The 27,068-nt window shown below is 48.4% G+C and overlaps 1 protein-coding gene across 1 annotated transcript; it reads left to right on the forward strand.

Annotated features, from left to right (window-relative positions):
• The first annotated feature begins 435 nt into the window (after positions 1 to 435).
• Positions 436 to 25,598, forward strand: BCL7B (BAF chromatin remodeling complex subunit BCL7B). Its single transcript, XM_008018347.3, has 6 exons — positions 436 to 642; positions 5,894 to 5,969; positions 18,308 to 18,404; positions 21,884 to 22,054; positions 23,942 to 24,021; positions 24,561 to 25,598. Exons 1-6 carry the CDS (start codon positions 551 to 553, stop codon positions 24,651 to 24,653), a joined length of 609 nt encoding a protein of 202 aa, XP_008016538.1. The 5' UTR covers positions 436 to 550; the 3' UTR covers positions 24,654 to 25,598.
• The last annotated feature ends 1,470 nt before the right edge of the window (positions 25,599 to 27,068 follow it).

The following is a 27,068-nucleotide window of genomic DNA, read 5'->3' on the forward strand; positions in this document are numbered from 1 at the left end:
AGAGAGGAGAGGATTCCAGGTGAGGAACAGGTATGTGCAAAGGCCAGAAGGCATCCTGAAGAAAGGCGAAGAAAGGCGTGGTTGGAGCGGCAGAGCCGGAGGGCAAAGGTGCTGGGCAGGAGAGGCGGGAGGACAGAGACGGCGCAGGAGCGCGGTTCCACAGGGTCAGGTCCCTAACACGCTGGCCAGAGCAGGGAGCCGACCTCCAGACTCCCAGGGAAAAGAACCAGTTGCCCACCAGCAGCACCTCACACCTCGCCCTGACCACAGCACGTGCGCCGGCCCACCTCGCACCCCGGCCTGGGTAGGGGCTCAGGGGACTCCCGGGGCGCTCAAGAGGGACGCCCCGGGCGGGGCGCGCAGGCGCGCTGAGGCCGCGAGCCCCAAGGGGCGGGCGGGTGCGCGCGCTTCCTCGCGCACGCGCGCACAGAGGGGGCGACGGCCGCGGTGACGCTGCGGCGGCGGCGGCGGGCGGGCGGCGGCGCGTGAGGCGCGCGATACCTGGTGTCTTGGGAGCAGTGCCCTGGCCCCCGCCGCTCCCGCCGCCGCCATGTCGGGCCGGTCGGTCCGGGCGGAGACCCGCAGCCGGGCCAAAGACGACATCAAGAAGGTGATGGCGGCCATCGAGAAAGTGCGGAAATGGTGAGGGGCCGGAGGTTAGGGGGCTGGCGGGGGTCGCGGGTCCAGGCCCTGAGGAGCGCGGGACTGGCGAGTCGGGTGGGAGCCGACCGGCCGGCGCTGGGGGAGGGGGACGCGGGAGAAGGCGGGAGGAGGGCGCCGCTGGCGTCGGCGTGAGGTCAGAGGGCGCGCCAGCCGCGGCCAATCAGTGGGCCGCCCAGCTCGCGGGCCCGCCCACCTGCTGCGGCTGCGGTCGCGCGCTGCCTGGGAGGGGATGCCGGCTTCCGGCCCGTGCTGGGGCCGCCTGGCCTCGGTGTCTCCGCGCCCGGCCCAGCCGAGGGCCCGCCCTCCACTCTTCCTGGGCTTTGGCCCCGCCTGCGTTTCCAAGCTGGCCCTTGATAATAGCTAGTATCCCTGGAGTGATTTCAACCCGCCAGGCTGAGAGCTCTGCGTATTCAGGCATTGAAGTTGGGTGAGTTTATGGGTTAGTCTGTTAAGGGAGGAAGCCTGGTGTCATCCAAAGGAAAATCCCTCACTTTCCCCCAGAACCCAGCCCCTGCGCCGCGAGCTTGGTAGGCTTTTTCTCTTGCTGCCCTGACGGCTGTCAGGAGAGTCCTTTGCAAACTATGTACCAGCCTCCCTTTAATTTCTCTGCTTCTGCTCTTGCTCATTCCCCAGCCGGTTCATCGTCTGCACTGAGTGATTTTATTTTTCTCACTTCCAAGTAGCAGTGGTCTTTTTAAAGTGCACATCCTTACTTGGGAGGCTGTGGTGGGAGGATTGCTGGGACCCAGCAGTTGGAGGCTGCAGTGAGCTATGATCGTGCCACGGCACTCCAGCCTGGGCTACGGCGAGAGACCCCATGTCTCAAATGTGCATGGAAGACGCCGGTTGAGCACCTATTTTGTATCCGGATCTCCGATACACACTGTGTCGTTGTGTATCAGAGTCATCACGTTAAACTTTCATAGCCAACTTTGTCAAGTTTTTTGTATAGCCAATTACTACCAATTATTAAAAACCCAAGTATGGGCCGGGCGCGGTGGCTCAAGCCTGTAATCCCAGCACTTTGGGAGGCCGAGATGGGTGGATCACGAGGTCAAGAGATCGAGACCATCCTGGCTAACACGGTGAAACCCCATCTCTACTAAAAAATACAAAAAACTAGCCGGGCGAGGTGGCGGGCACCTGTAGTCCCAGCTACTCGGGAGGCTGAGGCAGGAGAATGGCGTAAACCCGGGGAGGCGGAGCTTGCAGTGAGCTGAGATCCGGCCACTGCACCCCAGCCTGGGCGACAGAGCAAGATTCCGTCTCAAAAAAAAAAAAAAAAAAAAAAAAAAAAAACCCAAGTATGGCTAGGTGAGGTGGCTCAGGCATGTAATCCCAGCACTTCGGGAGGCTGAGGCGGGCGGATCGCTTGAGGCCAGGAGTTTGAGACCATCCTGGGCAACATAGTGAGACCCGGTCTCTACAAAAACTAAAAGTTCAAGTAGATATTACCTCCCGCCAGGAAGCCTTCCTTAACGTCTCCCACCCCTCACCCTTTACTCCCTTTAAGGTCATTGGTACATTGACCTTTATTTGTGTGTTTATCTGTCCATTTCCCCACAAGAGGGAAGTTCCTTCTCTTTCTATGTCTGAGGGCTTCATATATAGTTGGGTTTCCGTATAAATAGTTTAATTTATTCATGGTTTTCCTGGTCCACCTTTAATCCTCCGAGATTTTGGTGAAACCTGAGAACAGGCACACCCTTCTCTTCTCCCCATTTTTGATTCCCCGCCCCTAGCAGGCTCTGCTGAAAGGCCATCCTCTGTCACCTGGAACTCTGTACCAGCCTCCCTTCTCTCTCTGCTGCTCTTGCTCATTCCCCAATCTGTTCATTGGCACCGAGTGATTTTATTTTTCTCTCTTCCGAGTTACAAAGTGATCTTAAAGTGCACAGCTTTATTTGGGAGGCTGTGGTGGGAGGATCGCTGGAGCCCAGGAGTTGAGGCCGCAGTGAACTATGATCATACCATGGCACTCCAGCCTGGGCAACAGAGCGAGACCCCATCTGTAAAAAATATATGAAATGTGCATCTTATTCTAGCACCCCAGTAATGCTGCAGTGGTTCCATTCTTGCTTTTAGGGTAAATACCGAAGAAGGCCTTCCTTCCTGCCTCGCTTGGCTGGCTCTTTCCCAGGATGCCCACCGTCTTTCCAGTGAAGTCACTCTGCTCTTCCTGCCGCCTGGCATTCTTCTTCCTCTCTTTTCTCCTCCCTCTTGCCGAGTTAACTCCTAGAGCAGCTCAAAAGTTGCTTCCTTAGGTTCACCACTTATGATTCCCAATCTAGATCAAGTCCCCTTCACAGAACTTTCCACGATTGTATTAGATGGACTCATAAGACATTTCCTATATTTGACTTCTGTTTTGTTTTTTTTTTTTTTTTGAGACAGAGTCTTGCTCTGTCACCCAGGTTGGAGTGCAGTGGTGCAATCTTGGCTCACTGCAACCTCTGCTTCCCAGGTTCAAGCAATTCTGCCTCAGCCTTCTGAGTAGCTGATTGCAAGTGTATACCACCACACCCAGCTAATTTTTGTATTTTTGTAGAGACTGGGTTTCACCATGTTGGCCAGGCTGATCTTGAACTCCTGACTTCAAGTGGTCCTCCCACCTCGACCTCCCAAAGTGCTGGGATTACAGATGTGAGCCACTGCATCTGGTCTCCTGTATTTGGCTAATTAACCTACAAAAATGGCAATTTGATATGGTTAAACCTAATGATTAAGTGACTAATCTTGAATTGAGCTATTCATGTCTGTTTCCAGATATAAGACAGGGTCTGTGAGGGCAGGGACCATGGATCTTGTTCTCTGCATCGCCAGGTCCTAGCATAGCCTGTTGTAGACTAATTGGTTGAATAAATGAGAAAATGGAGTGGTCTGTTCAGGAATTCTAGTTATTTTCTAAGACTTTAATTCATTCCTTCTGTTACATCACAGTCTCTTCACACTCCCAGTATGTCTTTTTTTTTTTTTTTTTTTTTGAAACCCAGTGTTGCTCTGTTGCCCAGGCTAGAGTACAGTGGTGTGATCTTGACTCACTGCAGCCTCCGCCTCTGGGGTTCAAGCAATTCTTTCGCCTCAGCCTCCTGAGTAGTCGGGACTACAGGTGTGTGCCACCATGCCTGGCTAATTTTTGTTTTTTTAGTGAGGACAGGATTTTACCATGTTGCCCAGGCTGGTCTCGAACTCCTGGGCTCAAGTGATCCACCCACTTCAGCCTTCCAAAGTGCTGGGATTACAGGCGTGAGCCGCCATCATCATTTGCTGAACAACGTCAACAATTACAACAATTACAACAGCAGGTACTTTTTTTTGCTTTTTTGTGACTTCACATTTGGACTTGACCCTTTGAGAAATTGGCTCAGATCTGTGACGAAGCAGTTCTCTGCATTTGGCCCTTGTTCCTACTGACAGCAAGCACCTCTTAAGGTATCAGTGGACCTTACAATAAGCAGATTCGTTCTCTGCCTGGCATGCTTAGGGAATAACCTTCTTGGAATGAAGGAGAGGCTGGACACGGTGGCTCACGCCTGTAATCCCGGCACTTTGGGAGGCTGAGGCAGGAGGATCGCTTGAGCCCAGGAGTTCAACACCAACCTGGGCAACGTGGTGAAACCCTGTCCTTACTAAAAATATAAAAAATTAGCTGGGCATGGTGGCCTGTCGTCCTAGCTACTTCGGAGACTGAGCTGGGAGATTCACCTGAGCCTGGGATTTTGAGGCCGCAATGAGTGGTGATCACGCCACTGCACTCCAGCCTGGGTGACAGAGGGAGAGCCTATCACACACACACACACACACACACACAAAATAGAGCGTTTCCTTTGTTCTGTCTCTTCCACACATTTGTTTGCAGACCTCAAAGGTGCTCTGTGGGCAAGCTCAGAACAGTGGCATTCTAATCTGGTGTAGATAGTTGGGGGTCCTTAGTCATTTAGAGAGTGACCTTGTGTAAGACTTTTATCCCTCTTGTCCCTTCCCTTTGCTTATTTCGTGAGTGTAGTGGACTGATAAACTCTGCCATTTTTACCCCTTTGGAACACAGCAGGAGACAAAAGGATTTCTACAAAGCTTTGGAACTTCAAAGTTGAAATTTAAAAAATTTCTTTAGACTAGTTTTCTTTTTCTTTATGCAGTCTTAGTAACCCAGAAAGGGAAAGGATCCTAACTTGTCACACCCACCACGCCGTACCCCCCAGCAGCAGGTGTCTCTCCTGGGATTGTCTGTCCCTTGGAAGAACCTTTAACTGGAGACTAAGTAGACCAGGTGCAGTGGCTCACGCCTGTAATCCCAGCATTTTGGGAAGCCAAGGTGGGCAGATTGCTTGAGGCCAAGAGTTCAAGACCAGCGCGGGCAACAAAGAGAGACCCCCCCAGTCTCTACAAAAAATAAAAATGTAGGTGGGTGTGGTGGCGTGCGCCTCTAGTCCCAGCTACTCAAGAGGCTGAGGTGGCAGGATCGCTTGAGCCCAGGAGGTCGAGGCTGCAGTGAGCTATGATTGTGCCAGTTCACTCCAGCCTGGGAGGCAGAACGAGACGCTGTCTCACTTAAACAAAGGAAAGTAGTACTAGAACTCATATATTTGGTAAAGAGAAAAGCACCCAAAGTAACTGACATGCAAGTAAAAAATATGGTGCTGTGTGTGCTACCTTCCAGCCTTATGTCCCACATCTTTTTTTTTTTTTTTTTTTGAGACAGGGTCTCTGTTGCCCAGGCTGGAGTGTGGTGGCGTGATCTCAGTTTACTGCAGCCTCTGCCTCCTGGACTCAAGGGATCCTCCCACCTTAGCCTCCCGAGTAACTGGGATTACCGGTACACACCACCACGCCCAGCTACTTTTTGTATATTTTTTTGTAGAGACAGGGTTTCACCATGTTGGCCAGGGTGGTCTCAAACTCCTGACCTCAAGTGATATGCCCACCTCGGCCTCCCAAAATGTTGGGATTACAGGTGTGAGCCACTGCGCCTGGCCTGTATTTTTTTTTAGAGATGAGGTCTCGCTAAATGGCCCAGGATGTTCTCAAACTCCTAGGCTTGAGCGATTCCTCCTGCCTCAGCCTCCCAAAGTGCTGGGATTACAGGTGTGAGCTACCGTACCCCACCAAGAGGAAGTTCAGAAGGATTCCAGATCGAAGGAATGAACTGCTGAGTAGTAGAAAAGCACAAGTGATGAGCAGAAAACGCATTGCATTGTTTTATCAGTTCTAAGAAGTGTCTTTCTTTTAGGGAGAAGAAGTGGGTGACTGTGGGTGACACGTCCCTGAGGATATTTAAGTGGGTTCCTGTGACAGACAGCAAGGAGGTAAGTGTGGATGAAAATCAAAAGGTACCATTTTGTTTGTTTCTTTATTTGGTTGCTTCTTTTTTTATGAGACGGAGTCTCGCTCTGTCACCCAGGCTGGAGTATAGTGGTGTGATCTTGGCTCGCTGCAACCTCTGCCTCCCGGATTCAAGCAATTCTCTGCCTCAGCCTCCCGAGTACCTGGGGTTACAGGCATCTGCCACCACACCCAGCTGATTTTTGTGTTTTTAGTAGACACGGGGTTTTACCATGTTGGTCAGGCTGGTCTTGAACTCCTGACTTTGTGATCCACCTGCCTCAGCCTCCCAAAGTGCTAGGATTACAGGTGTGAGCCACTGCACCCGGCCTAATTGCCTCTTAATTAAAGGAATTTATTTTCCCGGAATTGAGTGGAAAATACTTCAAGGCACCCATGTTACTTGTCCATGCAAGGCCTCTCTTTATTATTTTCCTTCTTTATTCCTTTCCCTTAACTCAAGCCTCTTTTCCAGGGCTTGACAAACTACAACCCTGGCGTATTCCTTACATTTGTCAGTATATTTCTATTAGAACATAACTGTCTGGGTGCGGTGGCTCATGCCTGTAATCCCAGCACTTTGGGAGGCCAAGGCGGGCGGATCACTTAAGGTCGGGAGTTTGAGACCAGCTTGGCCAACATAGTGCAACCCCCATCTCTACTAAAAATATAAAAAAATTAGCCGGGCTTGCTGGCAGGCACCTGTAATCCCAGCTACTTGGGAGGCTGAGGCAAGGAGGATCGCTTGAACCTATAAGGCAGAGGTTGCAGTGAGCTTAGATCTTGCCACTGCACTCCAGCCTAGGGCAACAGTGTGAGACTCGTCTCAAAACAAACAAAAAACCAAACACATAACTATGCCCACTGATTTACTTATTGTCTGTGGTGCTTTTGAATTACGATGACAGATTGAGTGGTTGCCATGAGGCCTAATGGCCCATAAAACCTAAAATATTTATCATCTGGCCCTTTAAGAAAAAGTTTGGGCCGGGCGCGGTGGCTCAAGCCTGTAATCCCAGCACTTTGGGAGGCCGAGACGGGCGGATCACGAGGTCAGGAGATCGAGTCCATCCTGGCTAACACGGTGAAACCCCGTCTCTACTAAAAAATACAAAAAACTAGCCGGGCGAGGTGGTGGGAGCCTGTAGTCCCAGCTACTCAGGAGGCTGAGGCAGGAGAATGGCGTAAACCTGCGAGGCGGAGCTTGCAGTGAGCTGAGATCCGGCCACTGCAGCCCGGGCGACAGAGCGGGACTCCGTCTCAAAAAAAAAAAAATAAAATAAAATAAAAAATAAAAAAAAAAAAAGAAAAAGTTTGCTGAGACTTGCTCTTATGCGATTAGCCCCCCACTGTAGTGTGTGTATCATGTGTATATACATCTTTCTAATTCTGATGTAGGCCTTTGTGATTCATCTTTGTTTGGATACTTGCATATTCTTTAAAAATACATAGCGTTGTTTCATATGTGTATTTTTGTTTTTAAACAAAACTTACATATGTACAGCATTTTGCCAGAAGCTCTTTGTATTCTCTTTGACTCTCGCTCTGTCACCCAGGCTGGAGTGCAGTGGTGCAAGCTCAACTCACTGCAACCTCTACCTCCCAGGTTCAAGTGATTCTCCTGCCTCAGCCTCCTGAGTAGCTGGGATTACAGGCACCTGCCACCACGCCTGGCTAACTTTCGTATTTTTAGTAGAGACAGGTTTCACCATGTTGGCCAGGCTGGTCTTGAACTCCTGACCTCAAGTAATCTGCCCGCCTCAGCCTCCCAAAGTGCTGGGATGACAGGCATGAACCAACCTTGTTTTGAGAACCCTCCATGTATCTGTAAATACAAGTAGAATTATTACCTTTGAATCATGCATTGCATTTTCTTATTTGCAGTGAGTACCTTTATCTACGTATTTTCTGGGTGATAAATACCCAGTTTATTTCCAACTTTTTTTTCTTTTTTTTTTTTTTTTGAGATGGAGTCTGGCTCTGTCACCCAGGCTGGAGTGCAGTGGCCGGATCTCAGCTCACTGCAAGCTCCGCCTCCCAGGTTTACACCATTCTCCTGCCTCAGCCTCCGGAGTAGCTGGGATTACAGGCGCCCGCCACCTCGCCCGGCTAGTTTTTTGTACTTTTTAGTAGAGACGGGGTTTCACCGTGTTAGCCAGGATGGTTTTGATCTCCTGACCTCGTGATCCGCCCGTCTCGGCCTCCCAAAGTGCTGGGATTACAGGCTTGAGCCACCGTGCCCAGCCCAACTTTTTTTTCTAATTGTTTTTTAAAATTTCAAGTATAAAACGTACAGAGAAGTATATAAAACATAAATGTACAGTGTATGAATAAATATAAAGCTAACACCCTTGTGAGAACCACTCAGTGTGAAACATAGAGCTTTGCCAAGACCCCAGCAACCTCTCTGCAGCTCTTCCCATCCTCTTCCTCCTGCCCCTCTAAAGGTAATCACTCTCTTACTTTTGCTTTTCTTACCACTCTCTAAACAGTTTTTCCTTTATTACTGTTTATGAGATTTTTTTCCCAGAGAAAAAATCTCACTATGTCACCCAGGCTGGAGTGCAGTGTCATGATCTCCACTCACTGGAGGCTTGACCTCCCAGGCTCAAACAATCCTCCCACGGCAGCCTCCTGAGAATCTGGGACCACAGGCACATGCCATCGTGCCCAGCTAATTTTTTTTTCTTTCTTCTTCTTTTTCTTTTTCTTTTTTTTTTGGCAGGGGGAGAGATGGGAGTTTGCTATATTAGCCTAGGCTGATAGATCTCAAATTCCTGGGATCAAATGATCTTCCCACCTCAACCTCCCAAAGTGGTGGGATTATAGGCATGAGCCATCATGCCCACCCTTTTTGCTTTTTTTTTTTTTTTTTTTTTTTTTTTTTTGAGACGGAGTCTCGTTCTGTTGCCCAGGTTGGAGTGCAGTGGAGCGATCTCGGCTCACTGCAAGCTCCGCCTCCCGGGTTCACACCATTCTCCTGCCTCAGCCTCCCTAGTAGCTGGGACTACAGGCGCCTGCCACCACACCCGGCTAATTTTTTTGTCTTTTTTAGTAGAGACAGTTTCATTGTGTTAGCCAGGATGGTCTTGATCTCCTGACCTCGTGATCCGCCCGCCTCGGCCTCCCAAAGTGCTGGGATTACAGGCGTGAGCCACCGCGCCGGGCCCCTTTTTGCTTTTTTAGAGATGGGGGTCTCCCTTTGTTGCCCAGGCTGGGTTTGAACTTTTGGGCTCAAGCGATCTTATCTCAGCCTCCCAAATAGCTGGGATTACAGACATATGCCACTGCACCAGGCTCTAACATTTTGAGCGTTATGGAAACAGCATGATAAAGTATCTATTTTAGTGTGTTGCGTTTCTTTTGCTCAGCATTATGTTTATAAAATGCATCCATGTTGTCCTTGGAGTTATCCATTCCTTTTCGTTGCTCTCTATGCTGTATTTTGCTGCATATTCATCACATGGCTAAGTGTAGTTTATTTTTCTGGTTCTCCTGTAGATATTGAGGTTGTCCACAGTTAGGGCTAATAGGAGCAATGCCCCTGTGAGCATTCTTGTTCAGAATCCACATAAGCATGTACATGAGTTTTCCTAGGATATATTCTCAGAAGGGAAGCGGCTGGGTCTTAGGGTATGTATGTTTTGACCTATATTACCTGATGCTAAACTATTTTCTGAAATTGTAGTTGTACCAATTTATATTCCCATCAGAAACAAGAGTTTTCTTTTTGGTTTTTTTTTTTTTTTTTTTTTTTTTTTGGAGACAGAGTTTCACTTCTCTTGCTTAGGCTAGAGTGCAATGGCGCAGTCTCAGCTCACTGCAGCCTCCCCATCCTGGGTTCAAGTGGTTCTCCTGCCTTGGCCTCCCGAGTAGCTGGGATTACAGGCATGTGCCACCACATCTGGCTAATTTTGTATTTTTAGTAGAGACTGGATTTCTCCATGTTGGTCAGACTGGTCTTGAACTCCCGACCTCAGGTGATCCACCCGCCTCAGCCTGCCAAAGTGCTGGGATTACAGGCATGAGCCACCATGCCCGGCCTGCTCGTTTATTATTATTATTATTATTATTATTATTATTTTATTTTATTTTTTTTGAGACGGAGTCTCGCTCTGTTGCCCAGGCTGGAGTGCAGTGGCCGGATCTCGGCTCACTGCAAGCTCCGCCTTCTGGGTTCACGCCATTCTCCTGCCTCAGCCTCCCGAGTAGCTGGGACTACAGACGCTCGCCACCTCGCCCAGCTATTTTTTTGTATTTTTTTTACTAGAGACGGGGTTTCACTGGGTTAGCCAGGATGGTCTTGATCTCCTGACCTCGTGATCCGCCCGTCTCGGCCTCCCAAAGTGCTGGGATTACAGGCTTGAGCCACCGCGCCCGGCCTATTATTATTTTTTAAGACAGGGTTTCAATCTGTCGCCCAGACTGGAATGCAGTGATATAATCTCGGTTTACTTCTACCTTCGGTCTCCTGGGCTCAAGTGATCCTCCCACCTCAGCCTCCTGAGTAGCTGGGACTACAGGCACATGCCACCACATCCAGCTAATTTTTGTTGTTGTTGTTGTTTCTTTATTTTGTTTTGTTTTTTCGAGACAGTCTCACTCTGTTGCTCAGGCTGGAGTGCAGTGGTGCAATCTAAGCTCGCTGCAACCTTCGCCTCCTAGGTTCAAGTGATTCTTCTGCCTCAGCCTCCAGAGTAGCTGGGATTACGGACACACACCACCACGCCTAGCTAATTTTTGTATTTTTAGTAGAGACAGGGTTTCACCATGTTGGCCAGGATGGTCTCGATCTCCTGACCTTGTGATCTGCCCACCTCTGCCTCCCAAAGTGCTGGGATTACAGGCGTGAGCCTCTGCGTCCAGCCTTGCCTAAAATTTCATGCACTTACATTTTTTTTTTTTTTTTTTGAGACAGGGTGTCACTCTGAGCCTGGAGTGCAGTGGTGTAATCTTGGCTCACTGCAGCCTCTGCCTCCTGGGTGCAAGCAATTCTGGTGCCTAGCCTCCCAGGTAGCTGGAACTACAGGTACATGCCACCACATCCAGCCTAATTTTTGTATTTTTTAGTAGAGACAAGGGTTTCACCATATTGGCCAGGCTGGTCTTTAACTCCTGATCTCAAGTTATTTGCCCATCTCGGCCTCCCAAAGTGCTGGGGTTACAGGCATGAGCCACTGTGCTCGGCCTCATGCACTGACTTCTTACTGTTTTCTTCTACGTTTGTTTTTCTTTTTGCTAGAGTACATCCTTCAAGAATTTTGTCAAAGAGAGCTTCTGTGGGGAAAACTTTCTGAAAATATCTTTGTTTCACTTTCATGTTTAAAATTGATTTTATCTGTATATGAAATTCTAGGTTCAAAATTACTTTCTTTCTGCACTTTGAAGCTATTACTCAATTGTACATCCAGTGTCGCTGTTGAGAAATGTGATGTTATTCCCATTCTTGAGTCTTTGTAGGTGATCCACTTGGCTTCCTGGAAACTTTAGCATTTCTTCTATCTTTGATCTCCTAGGAATCTAGGAATTCCCTCAAAATATCCTGAAATGTTTTTTTTTCTGTTTATTTGTTTATTTTATTTTATTTTTTTGAGACTGTCTCACTCCATAGCTCATGCTGGAGTACAGTGGTGCAATGATGGTTCACTGTAGCCTCGATTCCTGGGCTCAAGAAATCCTTATGTCTCCACCTCCCAAGTAGCTGAGACTACAGGCATGTGCCACCACGCCTGGCAAACTTTTAAATTATTTGTAGAGACAGGGTCTCGCTGTATTGCCCAGGCTGGTCTCAAACTCCTGACCTCAAGCAATCCTTCTGCCTTGGCCTCCCAAAGTGCTGGGATCACAGGTGTGAGCCACTGCACCCACGCAACTGCTTGCTTGCTTTTCTTTTCCTTTTCCTTTCCTTTCCTTTCCTTTCCTTTCCTTTCCTTTCCTTTCCTTTCCTTTCCTTTCCTTTCCTTTCCTTTTTCCTTTTTCCTTTCCTTTTTCCTTTCCTTTTTCCTTTTTCCTTTCCTTTTTCCTTCCCCCTTCCCTTCCCCCTTCCCTTCCCCCTTCCCTTCCCCCTTCCCTTCCCTTGTCCCGTCCCGTCCCGTCCCGTCCCTCCGTCCTTCAGTCCTTCCTTGATGGAGTTTTGCTCTTGTTGCCCACGCTGGAGTGCAAGGCACAATCTTAGCTCACCGCAACCTCCACCTACCGGGTTCAAGTGATTCTCCTGCCTCAACCTCCCGAGTAGCGCTTGCACCACCATGCCCAGCTAATTTTGTATTTTTGGTAGAGATGGAGTTTCTCCATGTTGGTCAGGCTGGTCTTGAACTCCTGACCTCAGGTGATCCACCCGCCTCTGCCTCCCAAAGTGCTGGGATTACAGGAGTGAGCCACCGCGCCCGGCAACCTGCTTTATTTCTTTTCTCTCATTCATTTCATTTCTCATCTTTTCCTGGTGCATTCTGAGTTTCTCAACACAGTTTTTTGCTCATTAATCTTTTATTTAGCTGTATGTATTTCAATTAATTTCATTCACTTAATTTTTATTTGAGCAAATTATATTTTTCATAACAAATTACCTCAATTGGTTCTTCCTCAAAAACACTTTTTTTTTTTTTTTTTTTTTTTTGAGACAGAGTCTCGCTGTCTCACCCAGGCTGGAGTGCAATGGCATGATCTCATCTCACTGCATCCTCCACCTTGCAGGGTCAAATGATTCTCCTGCCTCAACCTCCTGAGTAACTGGGATTACAGGCATGTGCCACCATACCCAGCTAATTTTTTTTCTATTCTTAGTAGGGATGGGTTTCACCATGTTGGCTAGGCTGGTCTCGAACTCCTGACCTCAAGTGATCTGCCTGCCCTCGCCTCCCAAAGTGCTGGGATTACAGGTATGAGTCACTGCTCCTGGCTAAAACAACTTTTCAATATTATCCGTATCTTTCTGAGAAGATCTATGTTTAATTTCAGTTCTTCTGCTCCTTCTGGTATAGACTGTTCTATTTATCAGAGTGCCTGTATTCCTCCAATCTCTGGTGAGTTTTATCTGTTCTCTTACCTTTTATTCCCTTGGGACTCTCAATTGCATTGGCTGGTAATGTATAACTAGGAGGACCGAAGCCTGAGCTGTAGTTTTCCTTTCTGTAAATGAATTTAGGAAGTCGAGGTTAGCCTCAGGGTTCAGCCTCTCCCTTTTGCTCTCTGCTGTTGTCTCTGGCTCCAGGAAACCTCCTAGCACCAACCCTACGGACTCTGCCTTTATCTGAGAGTGGCCATCCCAAGAAGTTCTAGGATGCCAAACTCATGGAGTTGATGGGGCATGGTTCTGGAGCAACTGTTTATTCCCTATCCAGCCCTGGCTCTGGTGAGGCCATTACCTACGGGAGTCGAAGGCCAAGCAGTTAAATCTCTTGGGCATTGTGTATAGATAGGAGTAGACGCTGCTAGAAAACCCCCTTCTCTTGGCCAGGTGCGGTGGCTCACGCCTGTAATCCCAGAAGTTTGGGAGGCCGAGGTGGTTGGATTAGCTGAGGTCAGGAGTTCGAGACCAGCCTGGCCAACATGGCAAAACCCTGTCTCCACCAAAATACAAAAATTAGCTGGGTGTGGTGGCACCCATCTGTAATCTCAGTTATTCGGGAGGCTGAGGCTGGAGAATCACTTGAAGCTAGGAGGTTGAGGCTGCAATCAGCCAAGATCACACCACTGCATTCCAGCCTGGGCGACAGATTGAGACTCTGTCTCAAAAATAATAATAATAATATTTTTAAAAGTTTGGCCAGATGCAGTGACTCATGCCTGTAATTCCAGCACTTTGGGGGGCCAAGGTGGGAGGATCACTTGAGGTCAGGAGTTCTAGACCAGCCTGGGCAATGTAGCAAGATACCGTTTCTACAAAACATTAAATTAAATTTAATTTAAAAATTACTGGGTGGAGGGTAGGAGGAGGGAGAGCATCGGCAAAAATAACTAGGGTACTAGACTTAATACCTGGGCGATGAAATAATCTGTATAACAAACCCCTGACACAAGTTAACATATGTAACAAACCTGTACATGTACCCCTGAACTTAAAATAGAAGTTAAAAAAAAAAAATTAGGCCAGTTGCAGTGGCTCACGCCTGTAATCCCAGAACTCGAGAGGATCTCTTGACACCAGGAATTTGGGACCACCTTGGGAAACACAGTGAGATGTTGTCTCTACAAAAAAATAATTAGCCTGGTGTGGTACCACATGCCTGTAATCCCAGCTACTTGGAAGGCTGAGGTGGGAGAACTGCTTGAGCCCAGGAGTTTGAGACTGTAGTGAACTATGATCATGCCACTGCACTGCATCCTTGGGGATAGAGTGAGACCCTGTCTCAAAAAAGTAAAAAAATAATAAAAATTACAAGCAAAGTAAAAATGATTGTACATAATTCACTAAGTGATTGTGCACCCATACCTTGTAAAGCCTTGTAACTATGATAAAAGATGTTATCGCTGGGCATGGTAATGCTGTCCTATAGACCCAGCTACTCGGGAGGCGGAGACAGGATAATCACTTTAGCCCAGGAGCTGGAGGCTGTAGTGTGCAATGATGGTGCCTGTGAACAGCCACTGCACTCCAGCCTGGGCAACATAGCGAGACCCCATCTCTTAAAAAAAAGAAAGAGAGATTTTGGTAGCATTATTCATTGGGTTAGGAGAATGTTTATAGTATGGTGAGTGGGGAAGAGAAGCAAGTTAATGCTGTATTAGGACCCTTTTTCTTTTTTTTTTTCTCGAGCCATTCTTGCTCTGTCACCCAGGCTGGAGTGCAATGACGTGATCTTGGCTCACTGGCCTCCACCTCCTGGGTTCAAGTGATTCTTCTACTTCAGCCTCTCGAGTAGCTGGGACTACAGGCAGCTGCCACCATGCCCGGCTAATTTTTGTATTTTTAGTAGGGATGGGGTTTCACCACGTTGGCCAGGCTGGTCTCGAGCTCCTGACCTCAGGTCCTCAGGTGATCCACCTGCCTTGGCTTCCCAAAGTGCTGCGATTACAGGCATGAGCCACCGCACCCGGCCTGTTATGACCCTTTTTCACACAAATATATGTTGATATTGTGGCTAGTCATATAGATGATGTTCCTTTTCTGTATTTTCAGAATTCCCTGTAGTGAATACAAATTTTGTATCAACACAGAACTATTAAAATAAATATAAATGAGATATCAGAAAAAAGTGATGATAAAGCCAAAAGTTGGCGTCAGTGCTATATGAAACTGTGCATCACATACATTGCCACGTCCTTTTTGAAAGCAGTGAGGCTCCAAAAAAAACCTGTAAAAGTAATGGTCAGGTGTGGTGGCTCACGCCTGTAATCCCGGCACTTTGGGAGGCCGAGACAGGTGTATCACTTGAGGTCAGGAGTTCAAGACCAGCCTGGTCAACATAGTGAGACCCTGTCTCTACCTAAAGATACAAAAAATTAGCTGGGTATGGTGGCTCATGCCTGTAATCCCAGCTACTTGGGAGGCTGAGGCAGAAGAATCGCTTGAACGTGGGAGGTGGAGGTTGCAGTGAGCCAAGATTAAGCTAGTGCACATCAGCCTGGGCAACAGAGCGAGACTCCATCGCAAAATAAAATAATAAGATATGATAAGATAAAATAAAATGAAATAATTAGACCAGGCACAATGGCTCACACCTATAATCCCAGCACTTTGGGAGGCCCAGGCCTTGCAGTGGAACTTGCAGTGAGCTGAGATCGCACCACTGCACTCCATCCTGGGTGACAGAGTGAGACTCAGTCTCAAAAAATAAAATAAAATAAAAATTAGCCAGCGTGGTGGCATGTGGCTATGGTCCCAGCTACTTGGGAGGCTGAAGTGGGAGGATCGCTTGCACCTGGGGGTTCAAGGCTGCAGTGAGCTATGATTGTACCACTGCACTCCAATCTGGGTGACACAGCAAGACCCTGTTCCAAAAAAAAAGAATAGAAATAAAAGATGCAAAACTAAATGTCCAGTATTTGGGAAGTGATTAAGTGAATCATGGAAATATTAAGCAACCATTAAAAATGCTGATTGAGTACAGTGGCTCACATTTGTAATCCCAGCACTTCGAGAGGCCGAAGCAGGTGGATCCCTTGACGTCAGGAGCTTGAGACCAGCCTGGGCAACATGATGAAATCCTGTCTGTACAAAAATTAGCTGGGCGTGGTGATGTGCACATGTGGTCCCAGCTACTCAGGGAGGCTGGGGAAGGAGGATCACTTGAGCCCGGGAGGCAGAGGTTGTAGTGAACTGTGATTGTGCCACTACACTCTAACCTGGGTGACAGAGAGAGACCTTGTTTCAAATTAAAAAAAAAAATTATGTAATATATGTAATAGTAAAGTGTTTGCAATTACATCGAAATTATATCTGAAAAATGAAGGAAAGGACACAGGGACCCATAACTGCAGTTGATTTACTCCAGAGTTAAGATTGAGTTATTGGCCGGGCGTGGTGGCTCACGCCTGTAATCCCAGCACTTTGGGAGGCTGAGGCAGGTGGATCACAAGGTCAGGAGGTTGAGACCATCCTGGCTAACACACTGAAACCCTGTCTCTACTAAAAAATACAAAAAATTAGCCGGGCGTGGTGGCGGGCGCCTGTAGTCCCAGCTACTCAGGAGGCTGAGGCAGGAGAATGGCGTGAACCCGGGAGGCGGAACTTGCAGTGAGCTGAGATCTGGCCACTGCACTCCAGCCTAGGCGACAGAGTGAGACTCCGTCTCAAAAAAAACAAACAAAAATATTGAGTTATTAACAAAAATTATGTTACTAATACAATGCATCTGCCAGAAATGTATAAAAAGTATGAATTGGTAAATTTGAGGCTACTCAGATTTAAACTTTTGGCTTTTGGGATGCTCTCATTTTCATATGCTTGGATTTACTCTGGGCTGTTTTTTTTGTTGTTGTTTTGTTTTTTTGAGATAGGGTCTAACTCTGTTGCCCAGGCTGGAGTGCACATAGCTCACTGCAGCCTCGAACTCTCAGGCTCAAGCAATCCTCCCAACTCAGCCTTCTCAGTAGCTGGGACCATTGGCATGTGCCACCAAACATGGCTAATTTTTTATTTTTTGTAGAGATGGGGTCTTACTATATTGCCCAGGCTGGTCTCAAACTCCTGGGCTCAAGCAATCCTCCCACTTTAGCCTCCTCAAGTGCTGGGATTACAGGCATAAACCACTGTGCCTAGCCCTTTGGCTTTCTTGTTGCTTTCTTGGTGTTTATCTGCCCACTATGGTTGCCCTGCACTTATAACCTATATCTTTCTTGAAACAAATGTTATAGGTAAAAATAGACATGGGGTGATCATTTTGTTTTTTGGGTTTTTTTGTTTGTTTCTTTTTGAGACGGAGTTTTGCTCTTTCGCCCAAGCTGTTATAAAGTGGCAGAATCTCGGCTCACTGCAACCTCCACCCCACAGGTTCAAGCAATTCTCCTGTCTCAGCCTCCAGAGTAGCTGAAATTATAGGCACATGCCACCACGCCAGGCTAATTTTTGTATTTTTATTATTTATTTATTTATTTATTGTTTTATTTATTTATTTTTTTTTGATGGAGTCTCGCTCTGTAGCCTATGCTGGAGTGCAGTGGTGCCATCTTGGTTCACTGCAACTTCCACTTCAAGCAATTATTCTGCCTCAGCCTCCCAAGTGACTGGGATTACAGGCACGTGCCACCACACTTGGCTGCTTTTTGTATTTTTAGTAGAGACAGGGTTTCACAATGTTGGCCAGGCTGGTCTCGGACTCCTGACCTCAGGTGATCCATCCATCTTGGCCTCCCAAAGTTCTGGGATTACAGGCATGAGCCACTGCGTCTGGCCGCGGCGATCATTTTGAATGGATGAGGCTGATGGATCAGGAATAGAGCTAGCCCGGGCCCATTTGTCCTGTCTGCGTTACACGAGGTTCCTTCTTCTCTCACTTTTTTCCCCACTTGGCTACTGGAACAGGAATCTTTCTCAATTGAGTGTTTTGTATTTCTTGCCCTTTCGCATAGAGAAGGGTTGCCTGAGCAGTTTGATCAGGGCAGGAGAGGGATACTATGGGACGTTCCAGTTGAAGTGTATATATCTGCCTGTTACTTATGATTCATGATATTCCTGCTGGAAGGGTTCATTTTTTCTGAGGCTTGAGGAGAAGTGCCTTGTCCAGGATTCTGTTTTTCCTTGGGTCCTTGGATTCTCATGCTGCTGTCATTTTTCCTGTTCAGTCCTAATCCAGACCTCTGTGGTCTGTCACATAGCACCCTCCTCCCTCTCTGTGAGTCTCCTGCTTGGCTCTGTCATATTCCTCTTTTTTTCCTTTTCTAGAAAGAAAAGTCAAAATCGAACAGTTCAGCAGCCCGAGAACCTAATGGCTTTCCCTCTGATGCCTCAGCCAATTCCTCTCTCCTTCTTGAATTCCAGGGTGAGTTGCATCTCTGTGTCTTCCTTGCAGGAGAACAAAAACTTGGATGAACGCATTAATAAGAAGAATTGGCCGGGTGCAGTGACTCACGCCTGTAACCCCAGCGCTTTGGGAGTCTGAGGTGGGCAGGTCACCTGAGATCAGGAGTTCAAGACGAGCCTGGCCAACCTGGTGAAACCCAGTCTCTACTAAAAATACAACAAACTAGCTGAGCGTGGTGGCGCGCGCCTGTAATCTCAGCTACTCACGGGGCTGAGACAGGAGAATCGCTTGATCCCAGGAGGTGGAGGTTGCAGTGAGCCGAGATCGCACCACTGCACTCCAGCCTGGGCTGCAGAGAGACTCCGTCTCAAAAAAAAAAAAAAAGAATTCTGTGTATCAATTCAGCGCCTGCTTTTTCGGTGGTCAAGTGCTAGACACTTGACCTAAATCTTTTCATTTAAACTTCACGGTAACACTGCAAGATAGATAATGGTATCCTCGTTTTCCAGTGAAGGAAACTGAGGCTCAGAGAGGTTAAGTTACATATCTGAAGTTACATAACTTGTAAGTGACAGACTCCGTGTCAGGTCCTGGTTGTCTGAATCAGAAGCTTTTTTTTTTTTAGATTGTACTTCATTTTTTATTTTTTGTAGAGATAGAGTCTGGCTATGTTGCCCAGGCTAGCCTTGAACTCCTGGCCTCAAGCAGTCCCCCAGCCTTGGCCTTCCAAGGTACAAGCAAGAGCCACTGCACCTGGCCTAGACTGTATGTTTTGTGATAGTGGCTTAGAGAAGGCTACCCAAAGCCGAAGCTTTTGCTTACCCACTGTTAGGACGTGTTCTGCCTCCTAAACTCATCCCGCTGGGTCAGCACTGTAGTCATGATACTGCCTTTTACATTTACCTGCTAGGTACTGTCTACGAAGCACTTTTACTTTACTGTCTCCTTTTTTTTTTTTTTTTTTTTGAGACGGAGTCTCGCTCTGTCGCCCAGGCTGGAGTGCAGTGGGCGGATCTCAGCTCACTGCAAGCTCCGCTTCCCGGGTTCACGCCATTCTCCTGCCTCAGCCTCCTGAGTAGCCGGGACTACAGGCGCCCGCCACCGTGCCCGGCTAGTTTTTTGTATTTTTTAGTAGAGACGGGGTTTCACCATGTTAGCTAGGATGGTCTCAATGTCCTGACCTCGTGATTCACCCGTCTCGGCCTCCCAAAGTGCAGGGATTACAGGCTTGAGCCACCGCGCCCGGCCTACTGTCTCATTTTTACCCATGTATCAGCCTGTGATATAAACCAGGCAGTTATTATCATCCCTATTTAAGGAAACAGATGCTCAGGGAGGAACGGTGTTTTGCTTAAGTTCAAAAGTGACAGCTTTATTCATTTGGTAACAAAATGCTACTTCCATTTTAGTGTGGGTATTAAAGGTCTTTGTAGGGGTCAAGACTAGCGTGAGTTTATGACTTTCTCTTCAAAACCAGATTTGAGCTAACCCAGCGTGTAGTTATCCCTTCCCCACCTCTTTCCCAGGCCCCACCAAGGTCAACCATATACTGTTGGAAAGGGAACACTGATGTGTGTTCAGTAGTCAGAAAGCTCTGGGAGACATATGAACCTCCATTTCCTCAGTCTGGCCACCATCTCCTCCTTTTCATTTAGTAAATACCATGAACTGTATGCAGGTACCGTGTGTTGCACTGGGGAATCAAGGACAAGTGAGCCACAGAGCCTGTCCACAGGGGCTCACGGGAGGACGCACGTGTGCAAAATGGTAAATGCAAGCATGCACAGGCTATCATGGGAGAGTAAGAGAGGTTGGTCATTTCCACCCATGCGAGCCAGGGAGGCAGGGCTCCATGGAGGAAATGATGTCGGGACTGTGTTGGGAGGTCTGGGGCTTTCTAGGACATGAGAAGGCAGCCTAGCCAAGTATGAATAGCTAGGCAGAAACACCCGTGCGTGACGAAGCTTTTGGGTAAGGGTCCAGCCTGCCTGGAGCTGAGGATGCTTGTGGGAGAACAGCAGGCACTGAGGCCAGAGATCAGAAAGGACTTCCTATGTTGCAACAAGGCCAGCTCGTGCCTAGCCTAAGAAGTACTGGGTATGGCCGGGCATGGTGGCTCATGCCAGTAATCCCAGCACTTTGGGAGGCTGAGGTAGGCGAATCACCTGAGGTCAGGAGTTCGAGACCAGCCTGGCCAACATGGTAAAACCCCGTCACTAATAAAAACACAAAATTATCTGGGCGTAGTGGCACAAGCCTGTAATCCCAGCTACTCAGGACGCTGAGGCAGGAGAATCGGTTGAACCCGGGAGGCAGAGGTTGTGTTGAGCCAAGATCGCGCCATTGCACTCCAGCCTGGGCAACAAGAGCGAAATTTTGTTTCAAAAAAAAAAAAAAAAATACTGGGTATGACATTTCTCCCTTAGGCAGCAGTGGAGCGTCGAAGGGTTTAGAAAGGTCTCTCTGGCAGTGGTTTGCAGTTCAGTTTAAGGTACATGAGACTGGAGGCAGGGCAGTGAGGTAGGTGGCTGTTGCAGGAGGCCAGGCAAGAGATGAGGAGGCTTGAACTGAAGCAGTAGAAGAGGAAGGAATGAGCATAAATGATACCAGAGCAGAAATACTTTGGTGACTGACTGCTGTAGGTGCAGCAGAGGAAGGCACTGGTGACTCTTACTTTTTTTTTTTTTTTTAAATTATTATTATTTTTATTTTTTGAGACGGAGTCTCGCTGTGTCACTCAGGCTGGAGTGCAGTGATGCAATCTCAGCTCATTGCAACCTCCACCTCCCGGGTTCAAGCGATTCTCCCACCTCAGCCTCCCAAGTAGCTGGAATTACAGGCGCGTGCCATCATGCCCAGCTAATTTTTGTATTTTCAGTAGAGACAGGGTTTTACCATGTTGGCCAGGCTGGTCTCGAACTTCTGACATCAAGTGATCAGCCCACCTTGGCCTCCCAAAGTGCTGGGATTACAGGTGTGAGCCACCGCACTCGGCCTGGTAACTCTTTAAGTTTTGAAATTTGGTGATGACTAAGCCTTCAGGCAGAACTCCCCGGTGCTAATCTATCAGTCCTTGGGGCAGTCAGGCAGCTGAAGCCTGAGCTCACCACCTTCAGACACCACCAGCCTCCTTCAGATGCCCAAGGGTGCCTGACAAATATCATTTTCTACACATCTTGTGATGTGAGGAGGATTGAGAAGTACTGACCAGAGACACAGCTACACCCCTCCCTTCCACAAGCTGCAATCAGTGGATAATAAAGAAGTGTTTAATAAGCATATCCTGACCTTCCCGAAGTGTAATGTTGCATAAACATAAAGATTCTGGCTGCCTCTGGTACTTATAATCTATGTCGTGTAGGCCGGGCACAATGATTATTATGCTCAGTTGTATCCTTGACTGCCTAAAGTGATGCCAGGCCCTTGGCTCTGTCCAGAGTTCCTCTTGAGGAGAATGACCACACTCAGCTGCTGCCTTTGTTCTGTTTGGTTTTCAGATGAAAACAGCAACCAGAGTTCCGTGTCTGACGTCTATCAGCTGAAGGTGGACAGCAGCACCAACTCAAGCCCCAGCCCCCAGCAGAGTGAGTCCCTGAGCCCAGCACACACCTCCGACTTCCGCACGGATGACTCCCAGCCCCCAACCCTGGGCCAGGAGATCCTGGAGGGTGAGTCGTGGTTGGCCCAGGATGAGTTTCCTAGAAGGGCCTTGCTTCCTGCTCTTGTTGCGTCTCATCTTTAGAGTAACAGGCTTGAGAGAGCGCCTCAGAGCCAGGCGGCACCAAGCCCTTTCTCACCAGCTTGGGATATTTTGAGGAATGATTATATTTTCCCCTTTCACAGAGTGAAGGGAGAAAACAAGCCTTAGAGTTGAGTGCCAGGCTCTGTGGAAGGAACTTGGGTATTTGACACCTGGTATAATTCTCTTAAAAATCCTGTGAGGTGGCAGCTATTGTCTTCTTTTACAGATGAGGAAAATGAACATTCAAGGCTTAGAAAGGTTAAATTGGGCCGGGCACGGTGGCTCACACCTGTAATCCCAGCACTTTGGGAAGTCTAGGTGAGCGGGTCACTTGAGGCCAGGAGTTCAAGACCAGCCTGACCAACATGACAAAACCCTTTCTCTGCTAAAAACATAAAAAATTTAGTTGGGCATGGTGGCATGTGCCTGTAATCCCAGCTGCTCTGGAGACTGAGGCAGAAAAATCGCCTGAACCTAAGAGGCAGAGGTTGCAGTGAGCTGGGATCACACCAGTGCATTCTTGTCTGGGCAACAGAGTGAGACTCCATCTCAAAAAAAAAAAAAAAAAAAGGCCTGGCATGGTGGCTCATGTCTGTAATCCCAGCACTTGGGGAGGCCAAAGCGGGTGGATCACCTGAGGTCAAGAGTTAGAGAACAGCTTGATCAACATGGTGAAACCCCATCTCTACTAAAAATACAAAAATTAGCCAGGTGTGGTGGCGCATGCCTGTAATCCCAGCTACTCAGGAGGCTGAGGCAGGAGAATCACTTGAACCCAGGAGGCAGGGGTTGCAGTGAGCCGAGATTGCACCACTGCACTCCAGCCTGGCGACAGACCTAGACTCCATCTCAAAAAAAACAGAGTGAAAGGTTAAATTGCTTGTCTAAGATCACATGGCCGTCTAGTAACTGTTGGAATGAATGTCACTTTAAGTCCTTCTGTCTTCAGCATTTTTGCTGTCTGCATCACATCCTGCTAAATTTTTTTCCTTTCCTTTTTTTTTTTTTTTTTAAAAAGAGATAGGGTCCTGCTCTGTTGCCTAGGCTAGAATGCAGTGACTGAATCCTAGCTCACTGTAGTCTTGAACTCCTGGGGTCAAGTGATCCTGTTGCCTCAGACTCCCTAGTAGTAGGATTGTAGGCCTGTGCCACCATGCCTGGCTATCTTTTAATTTTTTGTAGAAATGGGGTCTCACTGTGTTGCCCAGGCTGGTCTTGAACTCCTGGGCTCAAGCGATCCTCCCACCTCAGCCTCCAGAGTAGCTGGGATTATAGGCGTCAGCCGCCATGCCCGACCCAGGTTTCTTGTTATAATATGGATATATAGATGTGTCTTAGGCCCTTGTTAGCTTTCCTGTGCTGTGACCCGTTAACAGCCAACTACAAAATGGAACTTGTTTCTCCGTGGGAAATGCCAATTGTAGTTAATATTTATTGTGTTCTTACTATTTGGCATGCACTGTTCTTAGCTCCTGTGTTTATTACTTCATCTAGTCCTCATACCAACTCTCAGAAAACTGAGAGATTGAGTTAGAGTCATGATGTTTGGGCTGGAGGATGACAAGATGAGCGGATTTGTGGGTTCCAGATATCTCCAGCCCAGCAGAGATGGCCCTCTGCAGTCTAGCAGTATTTTGCCCTTCCACCATTCATGACTGTGACCTGGTCCAGCTGGGCCCTGAATGAATGTTTGCCTCTCAGGCCAGTATTCTCCCCTCCTCACCAAGCCACCTCCACACAGCTCTAAGGAAGCTCCCCCAGGTCCAGGCCTCAGGGGACCCCTGCCCTCAGGCCGACCCTGCTGCCTTTTCAGAGCCCTCCCTGCCCTCCTCGGAAGTGGCTGATGAACCTCCCACCCTCACCAAGGAAGAACCAGTTCCACTAGAGACACAGGTAAGCAGTCACTTTGGGGTTTCTAGTTTTTCATTTGTTTGGTTTGAGGCAGGGTCTCGCTGTTGCCCAGACTAGAGTGCAGTGGCACAATCTTGGCTTATTGCAACCTCCACTGCCTCCCGGGTTCAGGTGATTCTCCTGTCTCAGGCTCCTGAGTAACTGGGATTACAGGTGTCCACCACCACACCCGGCTAATTTTTGTATTTTTAGTAGAGACAGGATTTCACCATGTTGGCCAGGCTGGTCTTGAACTCCTCAGCTCAAGTGATCTGCCCATCTCAGCCTCCCAATGTGCTGGGATTACAGGTGTGAGCCACTGTGCTGGCCAGGCTTCCCAGTTTCTAAGTCAAAAAACCAGGAAAGACTGGATGTGGGCTTGGATCTGCAGCGCTGGAAATGAGTCCCTGGGTTGTTGGCAGGGGAGGAAGTTTGATCATCTGCTGGAAGGAGTAGGGTGGGCATCCCATTATAATTCAGGTGGTGGGAAGGTTCTGGTTGGGAGGGGTGGCCCTGGCATTCCATGCTCTGCCTGCTCCTAGGTCGTCGAGGAAGAGGAAGACTCAGGTGCCCCACCCCTGAAGCGCTTCTGTGTGGACCAACCCACAGTGCCGCAGACGGCCTCAGAAAGCTAGCACCGTCCTGGCCCTCCGCCTCCTGGCCCTGCCTCTATTTATTGCATTCTGGTTCTGGCCGCGCTGCGTTGCTGGGGTAAGGGCAAGCACTGGGGTCGAGAGCCTGCACACATGAGCCTTCCGGGCTGGAAGGCTGGCGTAGGACTTGGGGCTGTAGCATCATCTTCCCGTCCCTGGCACCTGTGTCTACTTGCTCCCGAGAAGAGGAGCGCTCATGTCTTTTTTGCACCCCAAGTTGGCTGGAGCATCGGCCACCCCAGGATTCATCTGTCACCTCCAGGCAGCAGTCTCTGCTCCAGAATCTCTGGACAGAGCTGCTGGCAGCTTCTGCGAGAAGAGAGAGATGTGGAAGGCACCCTCTAGAAGAGAGTGCTTCGGGTTACTTGAACTTGAATGGAGACTGTAGACTCCGGGACTTTCCCCTAGGACTGGGGGCCCTGTAGGCTGCTGTTGGAGAAGGACTGGGTAGAGACGTTGGAGGGAAGGGAAGGGCTTTTCTCCACACAAGGGCAGAGAGTCTGTCTAGATTTCTTGCTGTCCTGCCAGTTCCGCCCATGCCTGAGGTGGTCCTGCCTCTCACGGGCACCCTAGCTGCTGACAGTCCTTTGTGGCCGCCGTCCCCATCCCCTGCCCTCAGCACACATGTCCGCACACACAGCTTTCTTTGTTCTCACCTGTACCTGTCATTCCAACATCCCTGCCTCTTGCCACAAACTGCCCCAGCAAGAATTTGAGGTTCTGACAACAGTACCCATCCCCCACAGTACCCCTTCAGCTCAGTTTCTAGAAAGCTCCCTTTTCTTTGAAATCTGCATGTTAAATTGAACTTTGTGATTTTATTTTTTGTTTCAAAAAAGTTTAAGAAAATGGAAATGGGCAACAGTGAGTGAAGACATATTTTAGCACTGAATAGAATATTTTTAAAATTAAACTATTTGAAATATGTCCTGTTGGTATCTGAGTGCTTCCTTCTTGAAGGTTGCGGAGTTGGGTGGGGGTGGTGGCTGAGTGCTTGTGGGGTCACTGTGGGCTGGGCCTGCCCATCCTTTCACTCCCACAATGTAGACTTCATGACAGTGATTTCCAGCCTCCCTTTGAAGCTGTCACATAGTTCAAATTATGCTTCTTGCTGGGCGCAGTGGCTCAATACTTCTTATCCCAGCACTTTGGGAGGCCGAGGCAGGAGGATCACTTGAGGCTAGGAGTTTGAGACCAGCCTGGGCAACATAGCAAGACCCTATCTCTAGCTAAACAATATTTTAAAATTAAAACATAACAACCAGGCCAGGCGTGGTGGCTCACACCTGTAATCTTAGCACTTTGGGAGGCCGAGGTGGGTGGATCACCTGAGCTCAGGAGTTCGAGACCAGCCTGACCAGCAAGGTGAGACCCTGTCTCTTCTAAAAATACAAAAATTAGCCAGGCATGGTGGTAGGCGCCTGTATTCCCAGCTCCTTGGGAGGCTGAGACAAGAATTGCTTGAACCTGCAGTGGGCCAAGATTGCGCCACTGCACTGCAGCCTAGGTGACAGAGCGAGACTCCATCTCAAAAAAACAAAACCAAATTCCATCCCTGTGTACACCAAATGCAATCCATGGACGTGTTTTCCACAGATCCAAGTAGTTCAGAGGGATTCATGAGTTCTTTGTTTTTTTTTTCCCTTGTGGTAAAATACACATAACATAAAAAGTTTTTTGTTAGTTTTTTGAGATAGTCTCGCTCTGTCACCCAGCAGGCTGGAGTGCAGTGGTATGTTCTTGGCTCATTGCAACCTCTGCCTTCTGGGTTCAAGCGATTCTCATGCCTCAGCCTCCCAAGTAGCTGGGATTACAGACATGTGCCACCACGTCTGACTAATTTTTGTAATTTTAGTAGAGATGGGGTTTTACCATGTTGGCCAGGCTGGTTTCGAACCCCTTAGGCTCCCAAAGTGCTGGGATTACAGGTGTGAGCCAGTGCACCTGGCTGAGTTACTTTTGTCATCGTTGTCAAGTATGCATTTCAGTGGTACTGAGTACTGAGTACATTCGCAGTGCTGAGCAGTCCCTACAGTGCAGCTCTGAACTTTTTCATTACCCCGAATGGAAACCTCATGTCCAGTTAGCATTGTTCACCATCTTCCCCTCCCTTTGCACCCTGGCAGCCACAGATCTGTTTATTTCCCAGAGTGATTCCCCTCATTTCTCACAGGGGCTCCAGGTGTCATGGATGAGACTATAATCCAAGTTCTACTGTTCTGTCTTATTTTATGTATTATTATTATTATTATTTTTTTTTTTTTGAGACAGAGTCTCGCTCTGTTGCCCAGGCTGGAGTGCAGTGGCCGGATCTCGGCTCACTGCAAGCTCCGCCTCCCGGGTTTACGCCATTCTCCTGCCTCAGCCTCCCGAGTAGCTGGGACTACAGGCGCCCGC

Source organism: Chlorocebus sabaeus, chromosome 28 (genome assembly GCF_047675955.1).
Source record: "Chlorocebus sabaeus isolate Y175 chromosome 28, mChlSab1.0.hap1, whole genome shotgun sequence".
Lineage (NCBI taxonomy): Eukaryota > Metazoa > Chordata > Mammalia > Primates > Cercopithecidae > Chlorocebus > Chlorocebus sabaeus.